Source organism: Neocloeon triangulifer, unplaced genomic scaffold, assembly GCF_031216515.1.
Source record: "Neocloeon triangulifer isolate White Clay Creek 2 clone unplaced genomic scaffold, ASM3121651v1 ptg000017l, whole genome shotgun sequence".
In the NCBI taxonomy this organism is placed as follows: domain Eukaryota; kingdom Metazoa; phylum Arthropoda; class Insecta; order Ephemeroptera; family Baetidae; genus Neocloeon; species Neocloeon triangulifer.
In genome coordinates this window covers 3,925,939-3,946,138 of record NW_026775559.1, presented here as the reverse complement: position 1 = coordinate 3,946,138, position 20,200 = coordinate 3,925,939, and the positions used below count along the sequence as shown (strand labels likewise).

Sequence of the window (20,200 nt, the reverse complement as noted above, 5' to 3'; positions counted from 1 at the left end):
GCGGATTAAAATTTTTGTAGAAAATTTATTTTTCACTTTTTTTAAGATGCCAATATTCAGGAAAAAAATTTAGATCATCTACGTATTCATGCCGTGAATCATGATTCTTTGAAAAAATCAACGCTATACAGATAATTTTTTTTAATTTATTGTGAAAAAAAATTAAATTAATATTTCGTTATTGTAATTAATTAAAGTAACCATTTTTAGAGAGAAAGAGGTAATTTTTCATTAAAACGGCAGCACCAGTGGCAAAGTTATATTAAAATACTTCATAGATATATCTCTGATATATTTTTATAAAAACACCCCATTTTTGTCGCTAAGTGAACCTCATTCCTATATCATTCAATTATTATTTATCTATAATTTAGCTTTATATATTATTTATATTGATATATATTATTTTACATATTGATGAAAATAAGAAAACCCTTTTTAATCTTTGTGTAACCTAATGGAATCGAATATTTATTATAAATAATTATTAATAATATATGAAAAAAATCTAAATATCGTTCAAGTAAAAAAAAAAATATAAATGCATGAAATTTATTTAAAAATAATAAATCTTGCAAGCTATTGAAATCCATTGGCAGCACAAAATAATGCACCATTTTTTTTAAGACGCTTAATTGAGAGGCACATTCAATAATTATTTTATGAATTATATTATGCGAGCCTGCGCGCCGCGTGGAAAGTAAATAAAGCCGCATGGATGGGGGCGTGGATCAGGGATCGGGGATCAATGAAATCGTAAACAAAAGGTCCACACTCCAAGTAAAAATTCAAAAAGTGCCTTTTATACTAATTCTATAATAACTGAGAACTGTGGGATCTGCACATAAGACAAAATATACTCTCATCAGTATCTCACCTTCCGGGTTCTTGGAAAAATGAAGGTGAGCCAGGTGAGGGATTTAACATTTTTCTAAAATTTTGTCAGTATGATTTATATTTGCATGTTACATATATGTGTAAACTTGATTTTTTTTCTAGTAAAATTCCTCTGCTGCGAGACGATTCAGGAGATGAGAGACGATGGCTCACAAAAGATTTTGCCATAAAAGATTCTAATTTGTACACGATAAAAAAATCTTAAAAGATGAGTTATTGCTGCGAGTGCAACGGTGCAAACGAGCCAAAAGTGATTGAGAAAACATTATTCAACCTTTTGGCCACCTGCGAAAAGAATGAAAATCTTCTAAAAGCTTACATGCTGGTATATGATTCTTTTGGACAATTAATATTAGTGAGGCACATTTAATTTTTAATTATCATTTTCAGGATTTCTTTGTGGAAAAGCATTGGGACATTTTGCCACAAAAATGGACCAAAGTTTTAGAAAAGCTTTCGCCGGAAGAACTTGGCCATTGGGTTTTGTACCCTGAGTTGTACAACAGGTACGCATTAAATAATATTTTTCTTTTCATTTTTTTACTAAGGCGCTTTTAAATTTCCCTACATAATATTGGATTTTTTTAAATTTTAGTTACAGTGACGTTTGGCCATTATCTTTGTTAGCACTGAGGAGCACTGTTCAGCACTTATCACTCGAGCGCCAGCCCTTGAAAGAAAACTGGAGCAAACCTCCTCTTGGATTTAGACAGAGCTGTCCACACAGAGACTTTTTGTTTAAGAGTAAGGAAGAGCCTCTGAACAAAAAACTTTTTTCCAAACACATCAAACCAAAGAAATTCCATGAGATAGAAATAATGGCCCAGGTAATAAATTATTGTTTATGGGGGAAAAATTTTAAGCCTTATTTATTTTAGATGACAGCAAATTGTGCTTCTCGACTTGGCTGTGAGTTTGTCATTGACATTGGTTCTGGGCTTGGTCATTTGGGTCGAATCTTGGCCTTCCACCATGGACTTCAAGTTTGCTGTCTGGAGGAGCAGAGGTGCCTCACAGAAAAAGCAAAGTATATAATATTAATCGCTATTGATAATCCTTTTTTGCATTTATTTAATAGTGAAACTTGTTTGTATTCAGAAAAATTGATGAGCAGTTAATAAGATGTCTTAAAAAAATTGAAAATGAGAAGAAACCGCCAGTGCACATCAATAAAAGCATCCACTCGGCACTCAACAAAGATGAATTGATAAAGGTTTTTTTAGTTAGTTTACTTATTTATCAATGAACTTAACCTTTATTCGCAGATTTTGATGGATGCTTTTGGACTGGAATCTGAAACAAAGCTGAAATTTGGCTTGGTCGGATTGCATCCCTGTGGTGACTTAGGACCTACCCTCATGCGGCTGCTTACCAATTGCGAAAATGCCGTGTTTCTAAATCTTGTTGGCTGTTGCTACATGAAGATGGCGGATCAAAAGTGTGTTTTACATTTTAAGTTTTTCAAATTATAAATTTAAAAAAGCAATGGTGAGGATATTCAGGGCTATCCAATGAGTGGGTTTGTTCAACACCACCCACAAAATATTTTGAGCTATGAGGCGCGAGAGGTTTCTTGCCACGCTCTAGAGATGTACTGTGACCGCCTTAAAAATGGATGTGTAGACGATCTGAAGGTAATTAACCATTTATTCTTTGTTAAAATGATATAAAAAATTAAAATTCTAGGTGCATTGTTATCGAGCTGCCTTGGAGTGTATTTTGGTAGAACGTATGCCCGAATTAAAACACTCTGGCTTGAAGAGCATTAAACATGTTCAGGAAATGAGCTTTGAAAAGTAAAAATTTCTTAAAAATAAAAATTGTGTTATAAACCATTCCATCTTTAAAGATACGCAGTCGAGGCAGTCGAAAAACTTAAAATCAAGTTGCCTGCTTGCGATCTTGACACTGACGATGTGAAGGAAAAATTGTCTCGTTGGATGAGGGTTGTTATTTTTTATTCTTTGCGGCTTTTGGTGGCCCCACTTGTTGAAGCAGTGATACTATTAGATCGACTTCTTTACATGGATGAAAAAGGTACTCTTTTTGTAATAAATTAATCAACTAACTTATATGACCAACGTTTTATCAGGGATGAACGCCATGCTTATCCCAGCTTTCGATCCGCGTTTTTCACCCAGAAATCATATTTTGGTTGCCTTGAAGGAAAAACAGAGCTCTCAAACTTGTGATTAATTCTTACGTCAGTTTAAAAAAAATTATATATATTTAATAAATCTGTTTTTAACATATGTGCTACGTATGTGCTGAGAAAATTAATTTGTTTGATCAAAAAGTTCAAGTTCGTCTGCGTCCTCCAGTTACATTTCAATTAGCACCTAAGTGAAGATGAGATAACTGTTATAGTTGCTCAGATCTTTGACACGCGCACATCCATGCTCATTTTCTTTTCTCCTTCGGGACACAGCAAAAGTTCAGAAAAGTTATCCAGTGAAATTCTAATTAATATGGATTACTTGGCTTTGATACTGATCACTGTTTTCCTCGGAGGCTGTTCACCCCTGCAAAACAGAGTTTTCCCAGAGTACCACAGCAAAAATCTCAACACTAGTGGGCTCCTCAATACAAGCCGGAGCGGAAAATGTAATTATTTCTAAATTGAACAAAAAAGGCATTAACATTTAATTATAGTTCTGCCATTTTACACCGTGGTGCGATTTAAGAATAGCGAGTGTGCTGCGACAAATGGCCTGACAGGCACATGCTACTTAAGATCTGATTGCCGAAACAAGCGAGGTGGTGAATTTGGCAAATGCTCAAAAGGATTGGGTACTTGCTGCGTTGGTAATTTTGCTGCATCTATAAAATTACCAGATCATCAATGAAATTTAAAGTTACTAGAAACTGTACCGGAACCGCATCTAACAGCAACAATACATATTTTCGCAGCCCTGGTTATCCTGACACGTACACCGGTGGCTCCGCTTGCACACTTTCCATAACAAAAAACAGAGCATCGGTCACCCACGTAAAAATTACTTTGTACAATTTAAGGACTACTTAAATATTAAATTTGCAGGTCCGCTTGACCTTTACGGAATTATCACTAGCTCAGCCAAATGCTAATGGTGTTTGCAACACTGACAAACTGTCCGTGTTGGGCGCTGATAATAATCCGCCAGCTATTTGTGGCGATAACACTGGCCAGCATAGTAATATATAAGTTATTTTCAGTAACAAATTAATAATAATTTTTTCTCCAAGTGTACCTAAAGTTTCTAGCGGATAGTTCAGCGATTCAAGTTGTGGTTGCAGTCAGTACAAGCTCTACCTTTAAAAGGCGATGGAGCATTTTGGTCACTCAACACGAACAAAACATGTCACGTAAAACATTCCAAGCTTCAAAATAAAGAGCCGATATGTTAAAAATAATTATTATTCCAGCTCCACCTGGTTGTTTGATGTACTTTACAGATAATGCTGGCCAAATTCAGAGCTTTAACTATGATGCTTCCGGTAAACATTATTGATTTAGAAAGTATAATTTTTTTATTTCAACATTACACAGCCACTGTCACAAGGCAGTTGACGGATTTGACGTACACCGCTTGCATCAGAACTAATGCCGGTTATTGCTCCATCGAGTGGACCAGAGCCGGCACCAATCAATTCTCACTCTCAGGAGATCCAGGTAAAGTAAATTAAAATAAAAATAATTAAAATCTGACACCAAATATCTAGCGACCGCCACAAACCTCCAAGGAAACTCATGCAATTCAGATTTCATTATAATCCCCAATGCACGTGTCACCTCTACAGGCACACGCAGTGACAGATTTTGTGGGACGGATTTCCTCACAACCCGAAGTAAAATCATATTTGCTTAAATAAACCAAATTATGATAAACATATATTTTCTACAGCCTTGCAAATGCCGTTTACTTTGGGTGTGGTAACAGATGGGAATGAAAATGGAGACAGAGCCAATTTGGGATTCAATCTGGCATACCAACAGTTACTTTGTCAGTAATGCAGCTTTTTTTTTAAAAAAAAAGGGATGCAGATTTTGGTGATGGGCGGTGAAGGGGGGTATTATAATATTGAAGTTAATTCGCAAGTAAAAAAGTAGTGTTTTTATTGTAAAAAATAAAAATATTTAATAATATATGTGTACACCTAAAATGGTTATAGCAGCACTAAATTTATCAACCAAAAACAACAAAAACAGACACCAGCTTCTTCAGGAAGATAAAAACGCAGCACTGCTTACAAATTAATTGAGCAAAATTTGCAACCCATGCAACTTAATCAATTTTAACGCTAGTGCTTTGTAAAAGGAACTTCTGCAAATTGTGAATTAAATTCAGAATTCAGTTAAATGATAATTGTGTGTCATGATTTCTTAGATTACTTAACATTTTGCAAAGATTATTGATTAATAAGCCAAAGTTGCAGAGTATTAAGCTGATTAACCACATTGGAGGTAATCTTGAAATATGACATTTAGTGTGGATAATTAACAAATTTTTGTATGGAATCAATATATTATTAAGTCACTCGTTTGAAACAACTAAAACAATTTCATTATTTTTTGCAAGTTACATATTCACTTGCTGTGAAAAATTATCATATTACCCACAATCATGTTTGTTTCTTGTTCCAAGTTCCAATATATATATCTCTCATATGAGACACTAGCTACATATAGCTGACATGAATGTCAATGCACTCAATTAAATGCTTGTCATAGCAACAAATTTCCAAGATCAATTTTTGTGAGGCAGGATAGGACTTGACGTCTTGAATATTTAATGCCTTTATCAAAATTTAACTCCTTTATCTTGGGAAATTTAATACCTTTATACTCTTCTGTAGCCTTCGTATTTAGTGAGCAGCCCATGGATTTCCTTGTCACTCTCCACATCCTTAAAAATTAATATAATAATGAAATCAGTTATAACCCACAAGGAAAATCAAGGAAAATGATGAAAATACCTCCGCACTAGTGTTTGACACAGCAGTCGCACTATCAAGCCACCTCACAGCTTCAGCTAAATTGTTCAGTTGGATGTGGCACTTGGCAATGAAAAGTTTGTTCTCCTTCCAAGGGTTTGACTCGCCCCGAAGTTCATCAGCCTTAAGGAAGTGTTGCAAGGCGCTGTCAAATGTTCCCGACGGAGGTGCTTGGAATAAGCTAGAGGCAACACTCCTTTCCAGCCAGGAGAGGTTTGCAACCTAAATATATTTAAAAATTAAATTATTTAGCAATATTTGAAGTGAAATAAAATAATGGCATCATTTCCTATTTTTTAGGATAGTAATGACAATTTCCGGTGGTAAATTTATATTAAATATACCGGAAATATACCTCAAATTCGAATCTTCCTAGCAAATGATAAAGAGAAAAGTCTGTCGGTCTGAGAGAGATGGCTTTGTCCACATGTGTTTTGAAGACGAACCCATTGCCAATTTTTTCTTTGATGGGCAGGAAGTCTCCGGAGCTGCCTAAAGTTATGGCATACCATTTGTGACAATCAGCGTTGGTGTCGTCCAATGCGAGTGCTTGCTTTGCATACTCGAGACCTAAATTTTTTTTCTTTCAACTCTTCATTTAAAATTTAGAGACATACCTTCAAATATGAAGTCCTTCTTTTTGTCTGCCTGGATGCTGCTCATAAAATGACAGGCTTTTGAAATACGCCAAAGTAGGTTGACGGGCGGGCGTTTTTCCTAAGAAATATTAATTATACACAGCGCCTATACTATATTTAAATTAACAAACCTTATTTCTCCTTTCATGCAGAATCTGATAGGCCAGGAATTTGTCTTCTGAGGTTCCATTGAAAAGTGTGTCAACCTGTAGCAGTAGCTCGTCTAAAGGTTCACTTTCCATAATGATGTCGTTTTCTCTATGAAGTTATTTTTTAAATTTCAGTTATTGTGAAAAAGGTGTTTGTTTTTTAATATCCAGTGCAAAAAAGGAAAGGTGCGGATAAAAACTAATTTCCTTTTCAATCATACCCCGCGTCCCCAGAGATCTGGATGATCATTTCATCATCGGAGATGTCAAAGAATTCACTCTCCTCATCATCCTCGTCAAGCTTGCTGACAGTCGAGAACATGTCCACATCTGAGAGACTGCGAGCTTCACTTCTGTGTCGACTTCTTGATGAACCACCTAATGGTCTGGACTCACTAAAGCACACAAGGACAGAGGTAAATACCAAAACCCTCAAAAAAGAATAAGTGACCCCTACTGCATGCAAAAAAAGTAGAAATAGCCTGTAAATTTCACCTCTTAAGTGTCTCAAGTTCTCTTCTGAGGAGGGACACGCTGGACGCAACTTTGTCCAGCCTCTTCTTCTCGGCCATCATCTGCTGGAAAAGCAAAATCCCAGCGGCGCCGATTAAAATTCCAGCCCCGACAGCAGCGGCGACCACCCCCTTTGTTCTGAACCATTCTCCGTTCATCTGAAATTTTCAAAATTGACCAAAATTTAGCATGCCACACAAAAAATTCTCTCACCTCTGGTTGTTATGGGTAACAGCAAAAGTCAGAAAAGGTGAAGCGGCACAGATTTTCCAAGCTCCACACAACAGGATATTATCGGCGCGTCTGTGACGCCACAATAATGTCAGTGTTGCTCCTATTTGCAAGGTTGCAATCGCAATTATGACAACGCCGAGGACTTCCCAAGCAATTTTTCATAACGGGGACGTTCGCCGCTTACCGCTTTTACGGACAGACCATCCACACACCACACACAAAAAAATCTGTTTTCTCTTTTTCTTCTGGCGATACCTGCAGCAGACAAATCTCTTGAATGTTGGCCAGCTGTTTGCTTGTTATTTTTTGTTATTTGCGAGTGTAAGAGAGGAGAGAGTAGGGGAAAATAAAATCCCCTCTTAGAGTTTTACGAGGGAGGAACCCCATCGTGAAGAAGAGGCCTAATAATCTAGTAAATCAATGGAGGAACCCCTCCACTTTTCATATGGTACTGCTGCCAATCTTGATAATCAGGATTAGATTATTAGACCAATTGTGTAAAAAATTACAGACATTATTAAATTATTTTTCACACCGATTTAGCAACTTACTTTTATTTACAAACTAAAAAAATAATTTTAACAATTCAAATTAGAATTAGCCGCTTTGTTGACTTCCTCTTTCTGCTGCTGAGCAAGTCTTTCATACAAATCGTGGTTGTACGTTGAATGCAGCATGAGTCCCAGCACGCCCGCTCGGCTTGACATGGAGTGTCGAATTTGCCGTTCTTGTTCAATCAACTCGTCAATTTTCAACCACTGCCGCACTCTTTCCATGTCAATCTCAGCCCTGCGCAGTTTTTCCCAGCAGTAGTGGCGCACACACTTTTTCTTTGCCACTCGGCAGAGCTCGCCAGATTCTTCAAAAACGTCTTTGACAAGGGGACACCCACAGACTTCCCAATCAGATAGTTTTGGGTCTTTAGCGTGCTCTGGGCACAAAACCTGCAAAATTCAGATTTTTTTTAATCAAGTTTATTTTTTTTCAATCATAATATCTTGATAAAAATAATAATAATAATAATTTTGAAAATAAATTAACATTGTTTCGGTTTGTACCTTGAGTCTTTTGCAGTATGTCCCGTTGGCCGGATTGAAAAAGTCGCAGAACATATTGTTGCCCTCAATTCGGGTTTTGTAAATGGAGCCAAAAGAGGCCTGGCTCTCGTACTTGTTGAAGCAGCGCTCCATATGTCTAATGGCTGTCCTTGTGTGGATTTCGTGGCCACAAGTGATGCAGTACATGCTCATTTCAGCCTCATCGTCGCCCTCACCATCTGCATCAGGGTCGAGCTCCACCATGCTGCCCTTTTCCAACAACCTATCCAGCTCCTTCAAAAGAAGACAATTATCATTATTTTTAAATTTATTATAAACAGTTAGCAAACCTGGTGCTTTTTGTCCAGTTTCTCCAAATTCTTTCTCACTTCCATTTGCTGTTTCCTGATTTTCTCAAGTTGCTTCCGGTTTCTATCGTCAGCAACACTTTGGGTCATATTCCACTCTTGAATTCTCTGGGGTAAAACCTAGGAACAAAATTTTTTTTGCAACAAAAAGAAAGATTTAACAGAAATTTTACTGAGAGAATTCTGTGGCTGGCCAGCGTAAGTCCGCACTTCTCACTGCAATATTTGGACCCAACGCGTGCTGCATGAATACACTTAGGCCCGTAACACTGCCGGGCTGATCTAGTGAAAAGTTTTGGATTGACCATCTCCCCATCACTGTCCGAGTCCTTTCTCTTCCTCTTTGGAACCACAACTTGGTGGTTACTCCATCCCTGACTCTGAAGAAATTAATTAAATTATGGCAATTCAAATTTACAATTCAAAGAACTAACCAAACATTGCCGTTGTCTGCACTTTTGTTTGAGCCTGGCCGGGCCTCCATACTTTTTCATGTCTTTACAATAATCACAACGCCCGCAATCTTCCTTTTGGCAGCAATTGACGCAGTTCCCACAAGAACGAGATTGGCCACCTTAAAAAATGTTTCATTAGCTCGTATTTGTCAATTTTTGAACATTTTTAATACATACACCCCTCAGCAGCCTTTTCCTTCTTTTTCTGTCTCTTCTCCTCATTTCGCTCATTGCGCTTTTTTGACTGAGATGATGACGGAGTTAGGGGTGTTGATCCCTTTTCCTTTTTCCTTGGTTTGTAGACAATTTTCAGACTTCCATCATCCTCTTGACAACGCTAAAAAATAAAGAATCAAATTTAAACATGAAAACCTTTAAAGCAAATCTAGGTTAGTTTCATTACCAAGCAAAAATATTGCTTTATGTACTTGGCATCTTTTTCCGAAATGTTAATGCAGTCCCCATGGTACCATTCCTCGCAGTTGTCACAAGCACTGCAATTAATTTAAAATAATTGTCGGTCTGATTACAACAAATTTGCAATCAATTATAATTATATACATCATAAAACGGTTGGAGTCGGAAGATCTGCAAATACAGTAAGCTTCCTTGGTATTTTCTTCTTGCTTCAACAAAGTTGCAATCTTCGACTTCCGCTCCGGAAGGTAATTGAACTGTCGGGCGATCTCTTCTTTCTGAAATTATCATCAAATAGAAGCTCATAAAAATTAAACCATTAAAATTAATAGTAATCATAGAGATGATTGATTTAATTCAAGAGTTTGCACAAGAGCTTGCGGCAGATAAATGCAGACGACAAAAGTAGAAAATACGTAAAAGACGCATTTTTACGAAAACATAATAAGTGGTTTTTAAAAAAGTTGCTGCACTTACAGATAAACCAGAATATTCTTTGTCCGTCATATTCCCGCAAAAAATTTCTGACGGTGGTCAATGCAGTACTCTATGCATTTAATACTTAAGGCTTTTCGTCTTCGCCTCAAGTTTTATTACATATATTGTTTGAAACTCTTTCTGTTTGTTTGGGGTCTCGTCTCAAAGGCCCGGGAAGCCAGGTTCAGAGCTTCTGAGGTTCAGAGATCGTAACAACAACCGGTTATCGGCCGATCGTCAATTGTTTTTTTTTTTAACAAAAGCAAAAGTACCGCAGGCCGCAGGCAGTAGAGCCCGCTGTCCGCTAGGCTGCAAGGATTAGATCGCTCGATCGCGTATATCATTAATATCATATTATATCATTCAATATATCAATAGATGATTCATATTGTCAAATTATTTAATTATCGACCTTTTAAAAGGGGCAATTGCCCCATTTTGGCCTTTTTGCGACTGCATTCTTTTCAAAAAGCATTATTAATTACGATTAATTATTCTCATAATTTAGTATTTAGTAATTTAAATTTTTCAAAATTCAAACATGAAAAAAAGCCCATTGCAATTGCGGAAAGCATAATGCAATCTTAATCTGAAATCATTTTTTTAATCCAATTAATCCTATAGCTCTGCACTCTGCGCGGTCGTTAAATTGCATAGTTGAAGCGAAAATCTTTATTCCCAAACTTTTATCAATATAAAGATTAAAGAAGCTAAAAATAGTAAAATAATTATTTATTTATGGGTGCCCGGTGCATCGTGGTTGGGTCAACTCGCGATCCGCGATGATAACACGCATAAGTTCAAGAAGCTAATTGTAAAAAAAATTCATAAATCTCAACTATATTTATTTTCCAATTTTAACTAATTTTAACAGCTTTTATCAATAATTATTTGTTAAAATTAAAATTATATATATTTTATTCTCATATTTATTTCAAATAAAGTTTGGAAAATTTAAACACGTTATAATTATTATAAATTCCTTATATTTACACTCACTTTTTTAATTATTTAAATATTTTTGTCACGATCGACCGCGACACAAGACGAGTGGCGAGAATCATACTTGTTTATCAGAGGATGGCCGCGGCCTCACTAACTAAACAGATCGGTCGCTTGCTGCTGCCTGCTTTGGAGATTTTTGTGGGGGTGGAAGAAGAGAAGGAAGCATGTCAGGTATAGGCAATCGTCAATAACAATAGAGAACACAAAAAACAGGTGATCCAAGGAGACTTAAAAATGTTGAAAATCTCACAAAGCGTATATACAAATAGCATGAGAATGCGCTCCTAACTTATTCTCCTAAATTATTTATTAATTTTACAAAATATAATTATGTGGGTGCACAATTTTTGATACGGCCAATATTAGGTTTGTTGAAATCAGCATTAAAATTGTCAAATTTTGATGAAAGTTAATTTGAAATTAAAAACCAGAGGTCAAGAGGGCAGCGGGTGACCTAGGGCACTTAGAGCTTTAACAATACCTTCTTGCTCTGGAGCTTAAAATTTTGAATCAACCATCGTTAGAATTATGCGATTCGGACCAGTGGGAGCAAAGTATTTGCGCTCGGCAGTTTAGTATGAACATCACATTTTTAAGAAGGTTGAATTAAATTTAAATTATTCTATTAACGCCATTGACAAGAACGCTTGAAGTGTTTTGAGCCAAGTCTTTAAGCAACTAATCATAATTTATTTGTGTTTTTTACTTGAAATCTATGTGCTGCAGTCAAAGTTGAAGTGGAAAAAACACTGTAATAATTTTGAATAGCTGTTTCAGAATCTGAATTCTCACAATAAAAAAACAATAGATGTATTTGAGCTTAGTTGTGAATTTTCTCAATTTTTACTTCATTAGCAGGCGAGATAATTAATAAAAACTCCGCGACCCGCCCCAAAAATTTTTGGACTAAAAAGCCGCGGTCGTCTCACACAAGAGAGACATCGGCGTTATTGCGCTGTTCAAGTTTCTGTAAAAACGAAAACTCAAAAAATCGTAACTTTGGTCCTATTGATCCGAATAATTAAATTTTTGAAATATATAAAAGATTTTTCAATCTCAAAAAATTGGTATCAACATTTGATTAAATATAAAAGATAACAAGGAAGCTATTAGGCAAATATCTCTTTTATGAATACATAGCTTGTAAAATTTAAAAAAAAAAAATATGTATAAATTTGTTCAGAACAGTGGAAAAAATTTGAGACTTAAACAAGTAAAAGAAGGAATCAATAAGGCTCTTTTAAATAATCATCTGTGCTAAATATGACCGTAATCCAAATATTAAAAAAAAATTATAATTATAAAAATATCAACTCAATAAAATTATAAAAATTTTACCTTCCGCGTTTGTGTTAAACCAAAACATTTTTATACTTTGATCTCATACAATACACCACAGCCTAATTAAAATGAATGCCCGTAATATTCTTATTTTATTTGGGTTTAATTCACTTATTTTATTTTGACCATGTTCGTAAAAATATTCTGCTGATAATTATATAATATTATTTCTAAATTTAAATTTAAGAAGGTGATGAAATATGACATATATTTTTTAATTTTATTAAATATGCATGCATAAAAATACTAGTTCCTGAGACGCGGAAAAGGTAGTACGCAGTGAACTATAAATTCCAGCTCGGGTGTCATTCGCGTGTGCTTTTGGATTCAAATTATAAAAATACGTCGCGCCACCCCGCTCCACAAACAACCGGTTACCGATATCCCCGCCCCCTGCCGGTATAACCGTTTGAACCTGTGAACCTGGCTTCACGCTCGCTCGTCTCAATTAATTTGCTGCAGTGAATGGGCGGTGGGCGGGTCGCGCTGGGCCGCGATCACATGACCTGCGACGTTACTGCCACTGTTGACTGTTCGCGAAACGACGAGACCGACGAGTAAACTCACTAAAAAACGCGCGCAAGGAGAAGGAAGGGAGCAGCAGGGAGCAGATTATTCTTTCTTAATTGTCGACCATAAAAACGGTTAGATGGACACATCATGTGATGACGTGATTATCTTTCAAATAAGATTTTGAGAATATAAACGTTCAAATTGTTTGACTTATGAATGAAAATATGTATAATGTATTATATTTGCAGAGTTCCTTCTAAAAGAAACATGGCATCGTCTTCTTTGAACAACCAGTACATCAACGATCAAATGGAGCTGGACGAGCTTGCTGTCCTCAACGATCTAAATGACATGAAGCGCACTTTGATGGACTGCGGCCACCGAAATGATGAGCTTCGAATAAAAGCTTCTGAACTTCTGGCAGAAATGGCCGTTCTGCATGACCCAAAAATGGACCTGAAAAGGTTTAACTACTTGGAATTCCTGGATGACATCGAAATTACTGCTCTCAAAATTGATAGCCCTGAAGTCCAAGCTGTCCTTGACGCTGAATCAAAGGAGGACCAAAGGGTTGGTTAGCCTGAAACCCTTGCAGCTAAAAAGGAGCTCTTTGAATTCAGGGTCCTTCCAACAATGGAGACAAAAGTCAAGCTCAGTGATTCCACTTCTTGAGAATTTGAGTTATAAATGAAAGCATAAAATTAATTATAAATTCCTTTGAGGATGTGCAGCCAATGAAGATATATTTAATTTTTAATTGTTTAATTTGACAGGTATATAAAATAAACTTATCGTTTGGTCCAATAATTATCATTTATTTGATTTTTGCAACATAATTATTTTATGAGAAATCTCTCGGTCACACAAATTAATTAAAATTGCAGATTTTAAAATGCATGCTATAAAATTTGAAGTGATGATAACCCAGATTAAAATAAAGCACCTCATAACGCAAAACTGCAAGTTTGATATTGATGGCCTGAGGATAATATAGTGAGGATTGATTGATATACTTCAAATCTAATATACAGGCGTTTTTAAAATGGTATTGAAATTGGGACACTCTTTTGCTTTAATTTCATCAGGAAGTTTAGGAACTTGACAGTACTATAATCTCTTTCAATTCAAGTATACTATATATAGTTGTGATAATAAATGAATAATTAGTATTAAATTGCACGTTGACATTGAGGAACCGTGCTGATGGTTTTTTGTAGCTCGTCAATATAGATTTACTGATAGTTTTCTTATACGTGTATTTTATACGTTTGCAATTTGCATCACTCCAAGCAAGTGAATACACAATAATGTAGAATTATAAATGTCGAAAGTTAAAAATCACGATTTTTAGGGGTAATGGTCCCAAATAAACACAAATCCAGAGGGTCGGCATTTCGAAATTCTCTTTATTTCTAATATTTACCCTTAATGTGCAAAAGAAACCTAAATCACGTGGAAATAAAAATCTAATAATAATATTGCTGGAGGGGTGGATCTTGAAACAACAACGTAATTTTAAATTTTTTCCATATTTGCTGCGAATAAACCATTCTCACACAAAAATCCACGTTATTTGGTCAATTTCTCGGCTTCTATGGGAGCTAATATAACAAACTTATTGGTGATTCTGAAGCTGATTTAACTTCCTATCTTTTTTTCTGCGCACACTAAGTTTCCAATAATGGCTGCAAAGTGAAGTAAAAAAAATACTTATTTTTCCCAGAAGTAGACCCAGAGAGGGCAGAGAGTATGCAACCCGCAACATAAATAAGTCGCTAAATAAGCTAAACTGTAGCATGTTCTTTGGCAAAAGACACCCCAAAAATTTCAAAACTTTTCTCCAGCCGTTTTTCCGCAATTGCAGTGTTTCCCGACACATTTTGAGGAAAGCAATACTTTTCCGGATCCGGAAGGTATACATGTCTGATACAACATTTGATTTGGCATATATCAAGGAGATGCTTTAAAAATCAACCTTCATCAAAATCGGATATATTCTCAAATTTTTACAGCGTTTTATGATAGGTTGAAAAATTATTAGATTTTAAAACGCTTAAACAAGTTGAAAATCGATTCGATTTGGAAGAAAATTGATTTTTAGCAGCTACTTGATATGCCGAATAGAATTATGCATGTATCTAACATACCTTTCCAGGAAAGTTATGATTTCCTAAAAAAGGGGTCGGGAAAATTGGCGATTGCGGCAAACAGCTGTAGGAAATGTTTTGAAATTTTTGAGGATTTTCTTGCCAAAGAACCAATATTTATTTGCTATTTAGCGATTTCTGTTGCGGATTGTCTACTCTGTGGAAAAATAAGGTAGTTTTTTTTACCTTTTTGCTAGTCTAACGATTTTCTTCAAGACCTGGTAAGACCCGCGGGAAATTGCGGCATTCGCCCCTAGTAATCACGAACGCTGTACGAACTCTATTTTGACGTTGCCAAACGCTATTTGAACGCATCAGCGTTTGACAGAGTTCCCCAGCGTTCAAACTTATGCCCCTTTTGACACGGGTTGAAGTGGCCGCTGGCCGCCCTGCCTTCATCAGCGTTCAGCAGCGTTCGCCAAAGCTTAGCAGCGTTAATGCTAGCGTTGTTTGGTAGCGTTCGTGGACATATTCGTCCCGGACAGTGTCCACCAACGTTTGCCAGCGTTCCGCAGCGTTTGCCAGCGTTGGTGCCTGGTGGACAAAATCGTCCCGGACGGAGTTAACTAACGTTTGGGCAGCTTTTAGCACCCCTCGGCAGCGTTGTCAAAAGTGTATATATATTATTAAAGAGTTGAAGTAATAATAATGTTACAGTGTACACGCTAATTGCGATAAAAGATTTTTTCTAGAACACATGAGAATAAATAACAATTTTTAAATTGCTAGGAAATATTTATTATAATTTTATAACAATTTTTATACTTTTGAGACTATAATTTTGTAAAAAAAAATCGTTTGAACCACGCGTCTTCACATAAAATCAAGTGCGACATTTTAAAGCAAATTTGAGTTATATAGGCAACTTGCGTGACGGCCACGTCAGACGTGTTAAATAACTCGTAAAAACGCAGACGCTTATTACTACACGAAGTGGAAAGAAATTTTTGTTCGGATAAAAAAGCCGCTCACAGAACTATATGTTGAATTTTAATTTTTGGATAGTTCTACAAAATTTCTGTGTTTTTTTTTTATGCTGCGCTCTCGTCGATTCTTAACTTTTGAATAGTATTTCTTGCTTTTAATAATATGAAGCGTTGTTCAAATATTATTTGATATTGTACGAATGATAGTTGATTTTTATAAATGAATATATATATATAAATGACATGTATTAATTTTAAACGTACATGTACTAGTTTTCGAACTAATAAATAAATATTAAATCAAATCAAAAATTAATCTACAATATTTTTGTATTAATAAATCAAATGAATAAGAGATGTAAACTTTCATCTCATTTTTTTTTAAATGCATTATTGGTTTTATTTTTATATTTCCATGTGTACAAATGTTAGTTGGGACTCAGCATTATGATTTGCTATATTAATGTCCATAATTTATACATGCAATTACATCAAGGTCTGTGAACATCAATAAATGTACATATAATCATATTGCAATATAAAAGAATAATATACATTTTACTTTGATTTTCAAGGATCTCTTTAACTATATAATAAAACACAAAACAATTCATAACGGTAAATGTTCTCATCAAATTTTAAAAATAAAAAAAAAACGTGAAGTCAAGATAATTATATTTTAGTCTCTGTCAAAAGGATTTACCAATGGTGAAGCAGAAGGCTAAATGCCACAATCAATCACAACTAGTTTTTTATCCAGGTCTTCAATTTTTAAAAACTCAATTTGTTTCTCCTCCACAATTTTTCTTATAAAGCGCGTCGAAACTATTCCTAATGCCTTGTCTTTTGCAAAAATTTTGTTCAGCAGGCGAAATGGGCGACAATTTGCTTTGATTTGCTTGATTCCTTGTTTTTCCAACACAAAAAAAATCTTTATTGTCACGAATTATCCTTGCTTTGTAGTAAATGCATAGTTCTTGCGACCTTTCAATTTCTTAGAGTCATGGGCTTGAATAAGTACCCAATCTTGTGTAATGACTTTTAGAAAAATGTCAACTATTACTCCCGCAGTTTGAGCAATTTCCTTCTCCAATACAAGTCTATCCGCCGAGCCCCCCGAATATGTGGCGGCTTGCGCGAGCGTAGGCAAGAAATACTCTGAAAATCGCTAAAAATGTTGATACAGTCATATGTATTTTAAAAATTGAAATTTGAGTCCTAGTTTTTTTGTTAGGTCTGGCAGGACTAGCATTCTGCCAAATTTGACCCAAGCAGTTAAACCTCGTAATCCTAAAATAAAACATTGATTAATATTTAATTCAAAAAATACGACTCTCGCCGTCTAAACTAAATGACTTGGGAATACACTATAAAAAATATCTTACAGTCGCGTATTTTGAAAATTGAAATTTGAGTCCTAGTTTTTTTGTTAGGTCTGGCAGGACTAGCATTCTGCCAAATTTGACCCAAGCAGTTAAACCTCGTAATCCTAAAATAAAACATCGATTAATATTTAATTTAAAAAACACGACTCTCGTCGTCTAAACTAAATGACTTGGGAATACACTATAAAAAATATCTTACAGTCGCGTATTTTGAAAATTGAAATTTGAGTCCTAGTTTTTTTGTTAGGTCTGGCAGGACTAGCATTCTGCCAAATTTGACCCATGCAGTTAAACCTCGTAATCCTAAAATAAAACATCGATTAATATTTAATTTAAAAAATACGACTCTCGCCGTCTAAACTAAATGACTTGGGAATACACTATAAAAATTTCTTACACTCGCGTATTTTGAAAATTGAAATTTGAGTCCTAGTTTTTTTGTTAGGTCTGGCAGGACTTGCATTCTGCCAAATTTGACCCAAGCAGTTAAACCTCGTAATCCTAAAATAAAACATCGATTAATATTTAATTTAAAAAACACGACTCTCGTCGTCTAAACTAAATGACTTGGGAATACACTATAAAAAATATCTTACAGTCGCGTATTTTGAAAATTGAAATTTGAGTCCTAGTTTTTTTGTTAGGTCTGGCAGGACTAGCATTCTGCCAAATTTGACCCAACCAGTTAAACCTCGTAATCCTTAAATAAAACATCGATTAATATTTAATTTAAAAAATACGACTCTCGCCGTCTAAATAAGCTAAATGACTTGGGAATACACTATAAAAAATATCTTTCAGTCGCGTATTTTGAAAATTGAAATTTGAGTCCTAGTTTCTTTGTTAGGTCTGGCAGGACTAGCATTCTGCCAAATTTGACCCAAGCAGTTAAACCTCGTAATCCTAAAATAAAACATCGATTAATATTTAATTTAAAAAACGCGACTCTCGTCGTCTAAACTAAATGACTTGGGAATACACTATAAAAAATATCTTACAGTCGCGTATTTTGAAAATTGAAATTTGAGTCCTAGTTTTTTTGTTAGGTCTGGCAGGACTAGCATTCTGCCAAATTTGACCCAAGCAGTTAAACCTCGTAATCCTAAAATAAAACATCGATTAATATTTAATTTAAAAAATACGACTCTCGCCGTCTAAACTAAATGACTTGGGAATACACTATAAAAAATATCTTACAGTCGCGTATTTTGAAAATTGAAGTTTGAGTCCTAGTTTTTTTGTTAGGACTGGCAGGACTAGCATTCTTCCAAATTTGACCAAGCAGTTAAACTTCCTTGTAATCCAAACAAATTTCAAGAAGAGAACCAAAGAAAGCAATTCATTCTTTTCTTGTTATTTACTCGCGTACCTCAGTAATTAGACAAAGGTCCGAGGGAGGTAAGTGGACATGAAACTTTATTCCTTGGTTGTCTCGCACATTTTCAATGTTCGATCCACGTAAAAATCGTTTTTTAAAAACAAACCCTGAAACCTGAAACTGAAATAACGCCAATAACGGTCAACAACACAACCATAAATACTTCTCTGAAGTACTTAATCAACCCTAAATTGAAACATTTTGAAAATTGGTGGAATAATAAAAAAACTTGTTTTTTTTTTTAATTTGATTTTTACGTCTAATTTTTGTTGACTCTTTTGGTTTTGCAAAGTAATAAAGAATTATAAAATTTCACTACAAATAATAAATAAACTTGAGAACTTTTTTGCAGTCTGGATATTCAACACGCATATAATTTCAAAGAAAAAAATAAATTAATTCGCCTATTTTGCTTCGATGAAAAGTTCTTTAAATATTTGTTCAAATAAAATATAAGAACAATTTCAAATTTAATTTCTCACAGATTTTTATGTTCGCTTTGGATATTAATTTTTTCATAATTTTCATATCCTCGCCAAATTCTGATTTGAAAAAGTTTTTTGTTTATTGCAATTGGCCGAAATTTAAAACGTTCACGACAGGTTCACGAGTTGTTTAAAAAAAAAGCAGCTGATTTGATTATAGTGCGGGCTAAATATTTATCCCGCCGACGCGGAGTTAAAAAGAAGTTATGGAAGTTATCTCGAGCAAAAAATTTAAGGCGGGATGAAAAATATTTAGTCCGGGTCGGGGAGCTAAAATTTATCCTGTCGGATTTATCCCAGGATAACTTTTAGACCAGGAGAACTAAATCAAGAGAATAGCGCCCATTAATATTGCAACCTCGGAAGTTTTATCAAAAGTTTTGCTAGTGGTGGTGCTGTTTTTCCAACAATTGCTTTTTTTAATTGTTTTCAATGTGATTAATGTATTTGTTACAATGTAAACGACTATGCATAATGCATAATGATAATTACAAAATTATTATATCATTTTTTTCTCTGCAAAAATAAAAGATTCAAACCCCGTTTAGGAAAAAAATCCAGTAAATTTCTAAAAATTCTCAATGACATATTATTATTCCATTTATTATATATTTTATTTTTATTTCTTTTTAGTTATTATTTATCATTCTTTTGTATTTCTTTCGCTTTTATTATTTTTAGTTCAACATTCGTTGCTGGAGCATCATGTACCAGCAAAAATTAATTATATTTTTACACCATTAAGCGGTTTGAAACAAAAGCATACATCAGGAATGTCTTTAATAGAGTAGCAATAAATCACAAAATATTTCTCCCGCCATGAAAATCAGAAAGAGTTTTCCTCTTTGGCGCGATCTTTCC

General features: G+C 34.9%; 5 protein-coding genes across 12 annotated transcripts; 3 read left to right on the top strand and 2 right to left on the bottom strand.

Annotated features, from left to right (window-relative positions):
- Nucleotides 1–638: 638 nt before the first annotated feature.
- On the top strand, nucleotides 639–3,156 carry LOC132203166 (methyltransferase-like protein 25B). 2 transcript variants are annotated; one of them, XM_059630721.1, is made up of 11 exons: nucleotides 639–902; nucleotides 1,000–1,222; nucleotides 1,288–1,403; nucleotides 1,493–1,724; nucleotides 1,776–1,924; nucleotides 1,996–2,110; nucleotides 2,163–2,335; nucleotides 2,381–2,531; nucleotides 2,584–2,693; nucleotides 2,747–2,934; nucleotides 2,990–3,156. In XM_059630721.1, exons 2-11 carry the CDS (start codon nucleotides 1,106–1,108, stop codon nucleotides 3,091–3,093), a joined length of 1,455 nt encoding a protein of 484 aa, XP_059486704.1. In that variant the 5' UTR covers nucleotides 639–902; nucleotides 1,000–1,105; the 3' UTR covers nucleotides 3,094–3,156. The 2 variants fall into 2 exon arrangements, with proteins under 2 accessions (XP_059486704.1, XP_059486703.1); XM_059630720.1 differs by having other exon boundaries at nucleotides 641–911.
- LOC132203168 (uncharacterized) lies at nucleotides 3,015–5,487 on the top strand. 2 transcript variants are annotated; one of them, XM_059630724.1, is made up of 10 exons: nucleotides 3,015–3,100; nucleotides 3,326–3,501; nucleotides 3,550–3,702; nucleotides 3,753–3,886; nucleotides 3,938–4,070; nucleotides 4,123–4,242; nucleotides 4,303–4,374; nucleotides 4,427–4,549; nucleotides 4,600–4,725; nucleotides 4,782–5,487. In XM_059630724.1, the coding sequence occupies exons 2-10, from the start codon at nucleotides 3,366–3,368 to the stop codon at nucleotides 4,886–4,888; spliced, it is 1,104 nt and encodes a 367-aa protein (XP_059486707.1). In that variant the 5' UTR covers nucleotides 3,015–3,100; nucleotides 3,326–3,365; the 3' UTR covers nucleotides 4,889–5,487. The 2 variants fall into 2 exon arrangements, with proteins under 2 accessions (XP_059486707.1, XP_059486706.1); XM_059630723.1 differs by lacking the exon at nucleotides 3,015–3,100 and having other exon boundaries at nucleotides 3,294–3,501.
- On the bottom strand, nucleotides 4,890–7,717 carry LOC132203171 (regulator of microtubule dynamics protein 1-like). 2 transcript variants are annotated; one of them, XM_059630727.1, is made up of 9 exons: nucleotides 7,385–7,717; nucleotides 7,154–7,329; nucleotides 6,880–7,053; nucleotides 6,641–6,767; nucleotides 6,489–6,588; nucleotides 6,227–6,441; nucleotides 5,854–6,093; nucleotides 5,716–5,783; nucleotides 4,890–5,657 (listed from the first exon to the last, which is right to left on the bottom strand). In XM_059630727.1, the coding sequence occupies exons 2-8, from the start codon at nucleotides 7,327–7,329 to the stop codon at nucleotides 5,718–5,720; spliced, it is 1,098 nt and encodes a 365-aa protein (XP_059486710.1). In that variant the 5' UTR covers nucleotides 7,385–7,717; the 3' UTR covers nucleotides 4,890–5,657; nucleotides 5,716–5,717. The 2 variants fall into 2 exon arrangements, with proteins under 2 accessions (XP_059486710.1, XP_059486709.1); XM_059630726.1 differs by having other exon boundaries at nucleotides 4,958–5,783.
- LOC132203173 (uncharacterized) lies at nucleotides 7,042–13,757 on the top strand. 5 transcript variants are annotated; one of them, XM_059630735.1, is made up of 3 exons: nucleotides 13,004–13,175; nucleotides 13,267–13,482; nucleotides 13,540–13,757. In XM_059630735.1, the coding sequence occupies exons 1-3, from the start codon at nucleotides 13,171–13,173 to the stop codon at nucleotides 13,595–13,597; spliced, it is 279 nt and encodes a 92-aa protein (XP_059486718.1). In that variant the 5' UTR covers nucleotides 13,004–13,170; the 3' UTR covers nucleotides 13,598–13,757. The 5 variants fall into 5 exon arrangements, with proteins under 5 accessions (XP_059486717.1, XP_059486718.1, XP_059486715.1 ...); XM_059630734.1 differs by lacking the exon at nucleotides 13,004–13,175 and adding an exon at nucleotides 7,042–7,074 and having other exon boundaries at nucleotides 13,267–13,757; XM_059630732.1 differs by having other exon boundaries at nucleotides 13,004–13,149; nucleotides 13,267–13,757.
- Nucleotides 7,926–10,351, bottom strand: LOC132203094 (CXXC-type zinc finger protein 1-like). The gene is made up of 9 exons (XM_059630562.1): nucleotides 10,160–10,351; nucleotides 9,827–9,960; nucleotides 9,669–9,759; nucleotides 9,443–9,602; nucleotides 9,245–9,384; nucleotides 8,984–9,190; nucleotides 8,793–8,930; nucleotides 8,464–8,736; nucleotides 7,926–8,349 (listed from the first exon to the last, which is right to left on the bottom strand). Exons 1-9 carry the CDS (start codon nucleotides 10,187–10,189, stop codon nucleotides 7,984–7,986), a joined length of 1,539 nt encoding a protein of 512 aa, XP_059486545.1. The 5' UTR covers nucleotides 10,190–10,351; the 3' UTR covers nucleotides 7,926–7,983.
- Nucleotides 13,758–20,200: the final 6,443 nt, after the last annotated feature.

Excerpts from the sequence above, each read along its gene's own strand:
- LOC132203166 (XM_059630721.1), top strand. The coding sequence starts at position 1,106 with ATGAGTTATTGCTGCGAGTGCAACGGTGCAAACGAGCCAAAAGTGATT. Across the intron at positions 1,404-1,492 it reads TACCCTGAGTTGTACAACAG|TTACAGTGACGTTTGGCCAT; the intron begins GTACGCATTAAA and ends TTTAAATTTTAG. Across the intron at positions 1,925-1,995 it reads TGCCTCACAGAAAAAGCAAA|AAAAATTGATGAGCAGTTAA; the intron begins GTATATAATATT and ends GTTTGTATTCAG.
- LOC132203168 (XM_059630723.1), top strand. The coding sequence starts at position 3,294 with ATGCTCATTTTCTTTTCTCCTTCGGGACACAGCAAAAGTTCAGAAAAG. Across the intron at positions 4,243-4,302 it reads ACACGAACAAAACATGTCAC|CTCCACCTGGTTGTTTGATG; the intron begins GTAAAACATTCC and ends TTATTATTCCAG. Across the intron at positions 4,375-4,426 it reads CTTTAACTATGATGCTTCCG|CCACTGTCACAAGGCAGTTG; the intron begins GTAAACATTATT and ends AACATTACACAG.
- LOC132203171 (XM_059630727.1), bottom strand. The coding sequence starts at position 7,329 with ATGAACGGAGAATGGTTCAGAACAAAGGGGGTGGTCGCCGCTGCTGTC. Across the intron at positions 7,054-7,153 it reads GAACTTGAGACACTTAAGAG|TGAGTCCAGACCATTAGGTG; the intron begins GTGAAATTTACA and ends TGTGTGCTTTAG. Across the intron at positions 5,784-5,853 it reads TGTCAAACACTAGTGCGGAG|GATGTGGAGAGTGACAAGGA; the intron begins GTATTTTCATCA and ends TTAATTTTTAAG.
- LOC132203094 (XM_059630562.1), bottom strand. The coding sequence starts at position 10,189 with ATGACGGACAAAGAATATTCTGGTTTATCT. Across the intron at positions 9,385-9,442 it reads GGAAAAGGCTGCTGAGGGGT|GTGGCCAATCTCGTTCTTGT; the intron begins GTATGTATTAAA and ends ACATTTTTTAAG. Across the intron at positions 9,191-9,244 it reads GCAGACAACGGCAATGTTTG|AGTCAGGGATGGAGTAACCA; the intron begins GTTAGTTCTTTG and ends TAATTTCTTCAG.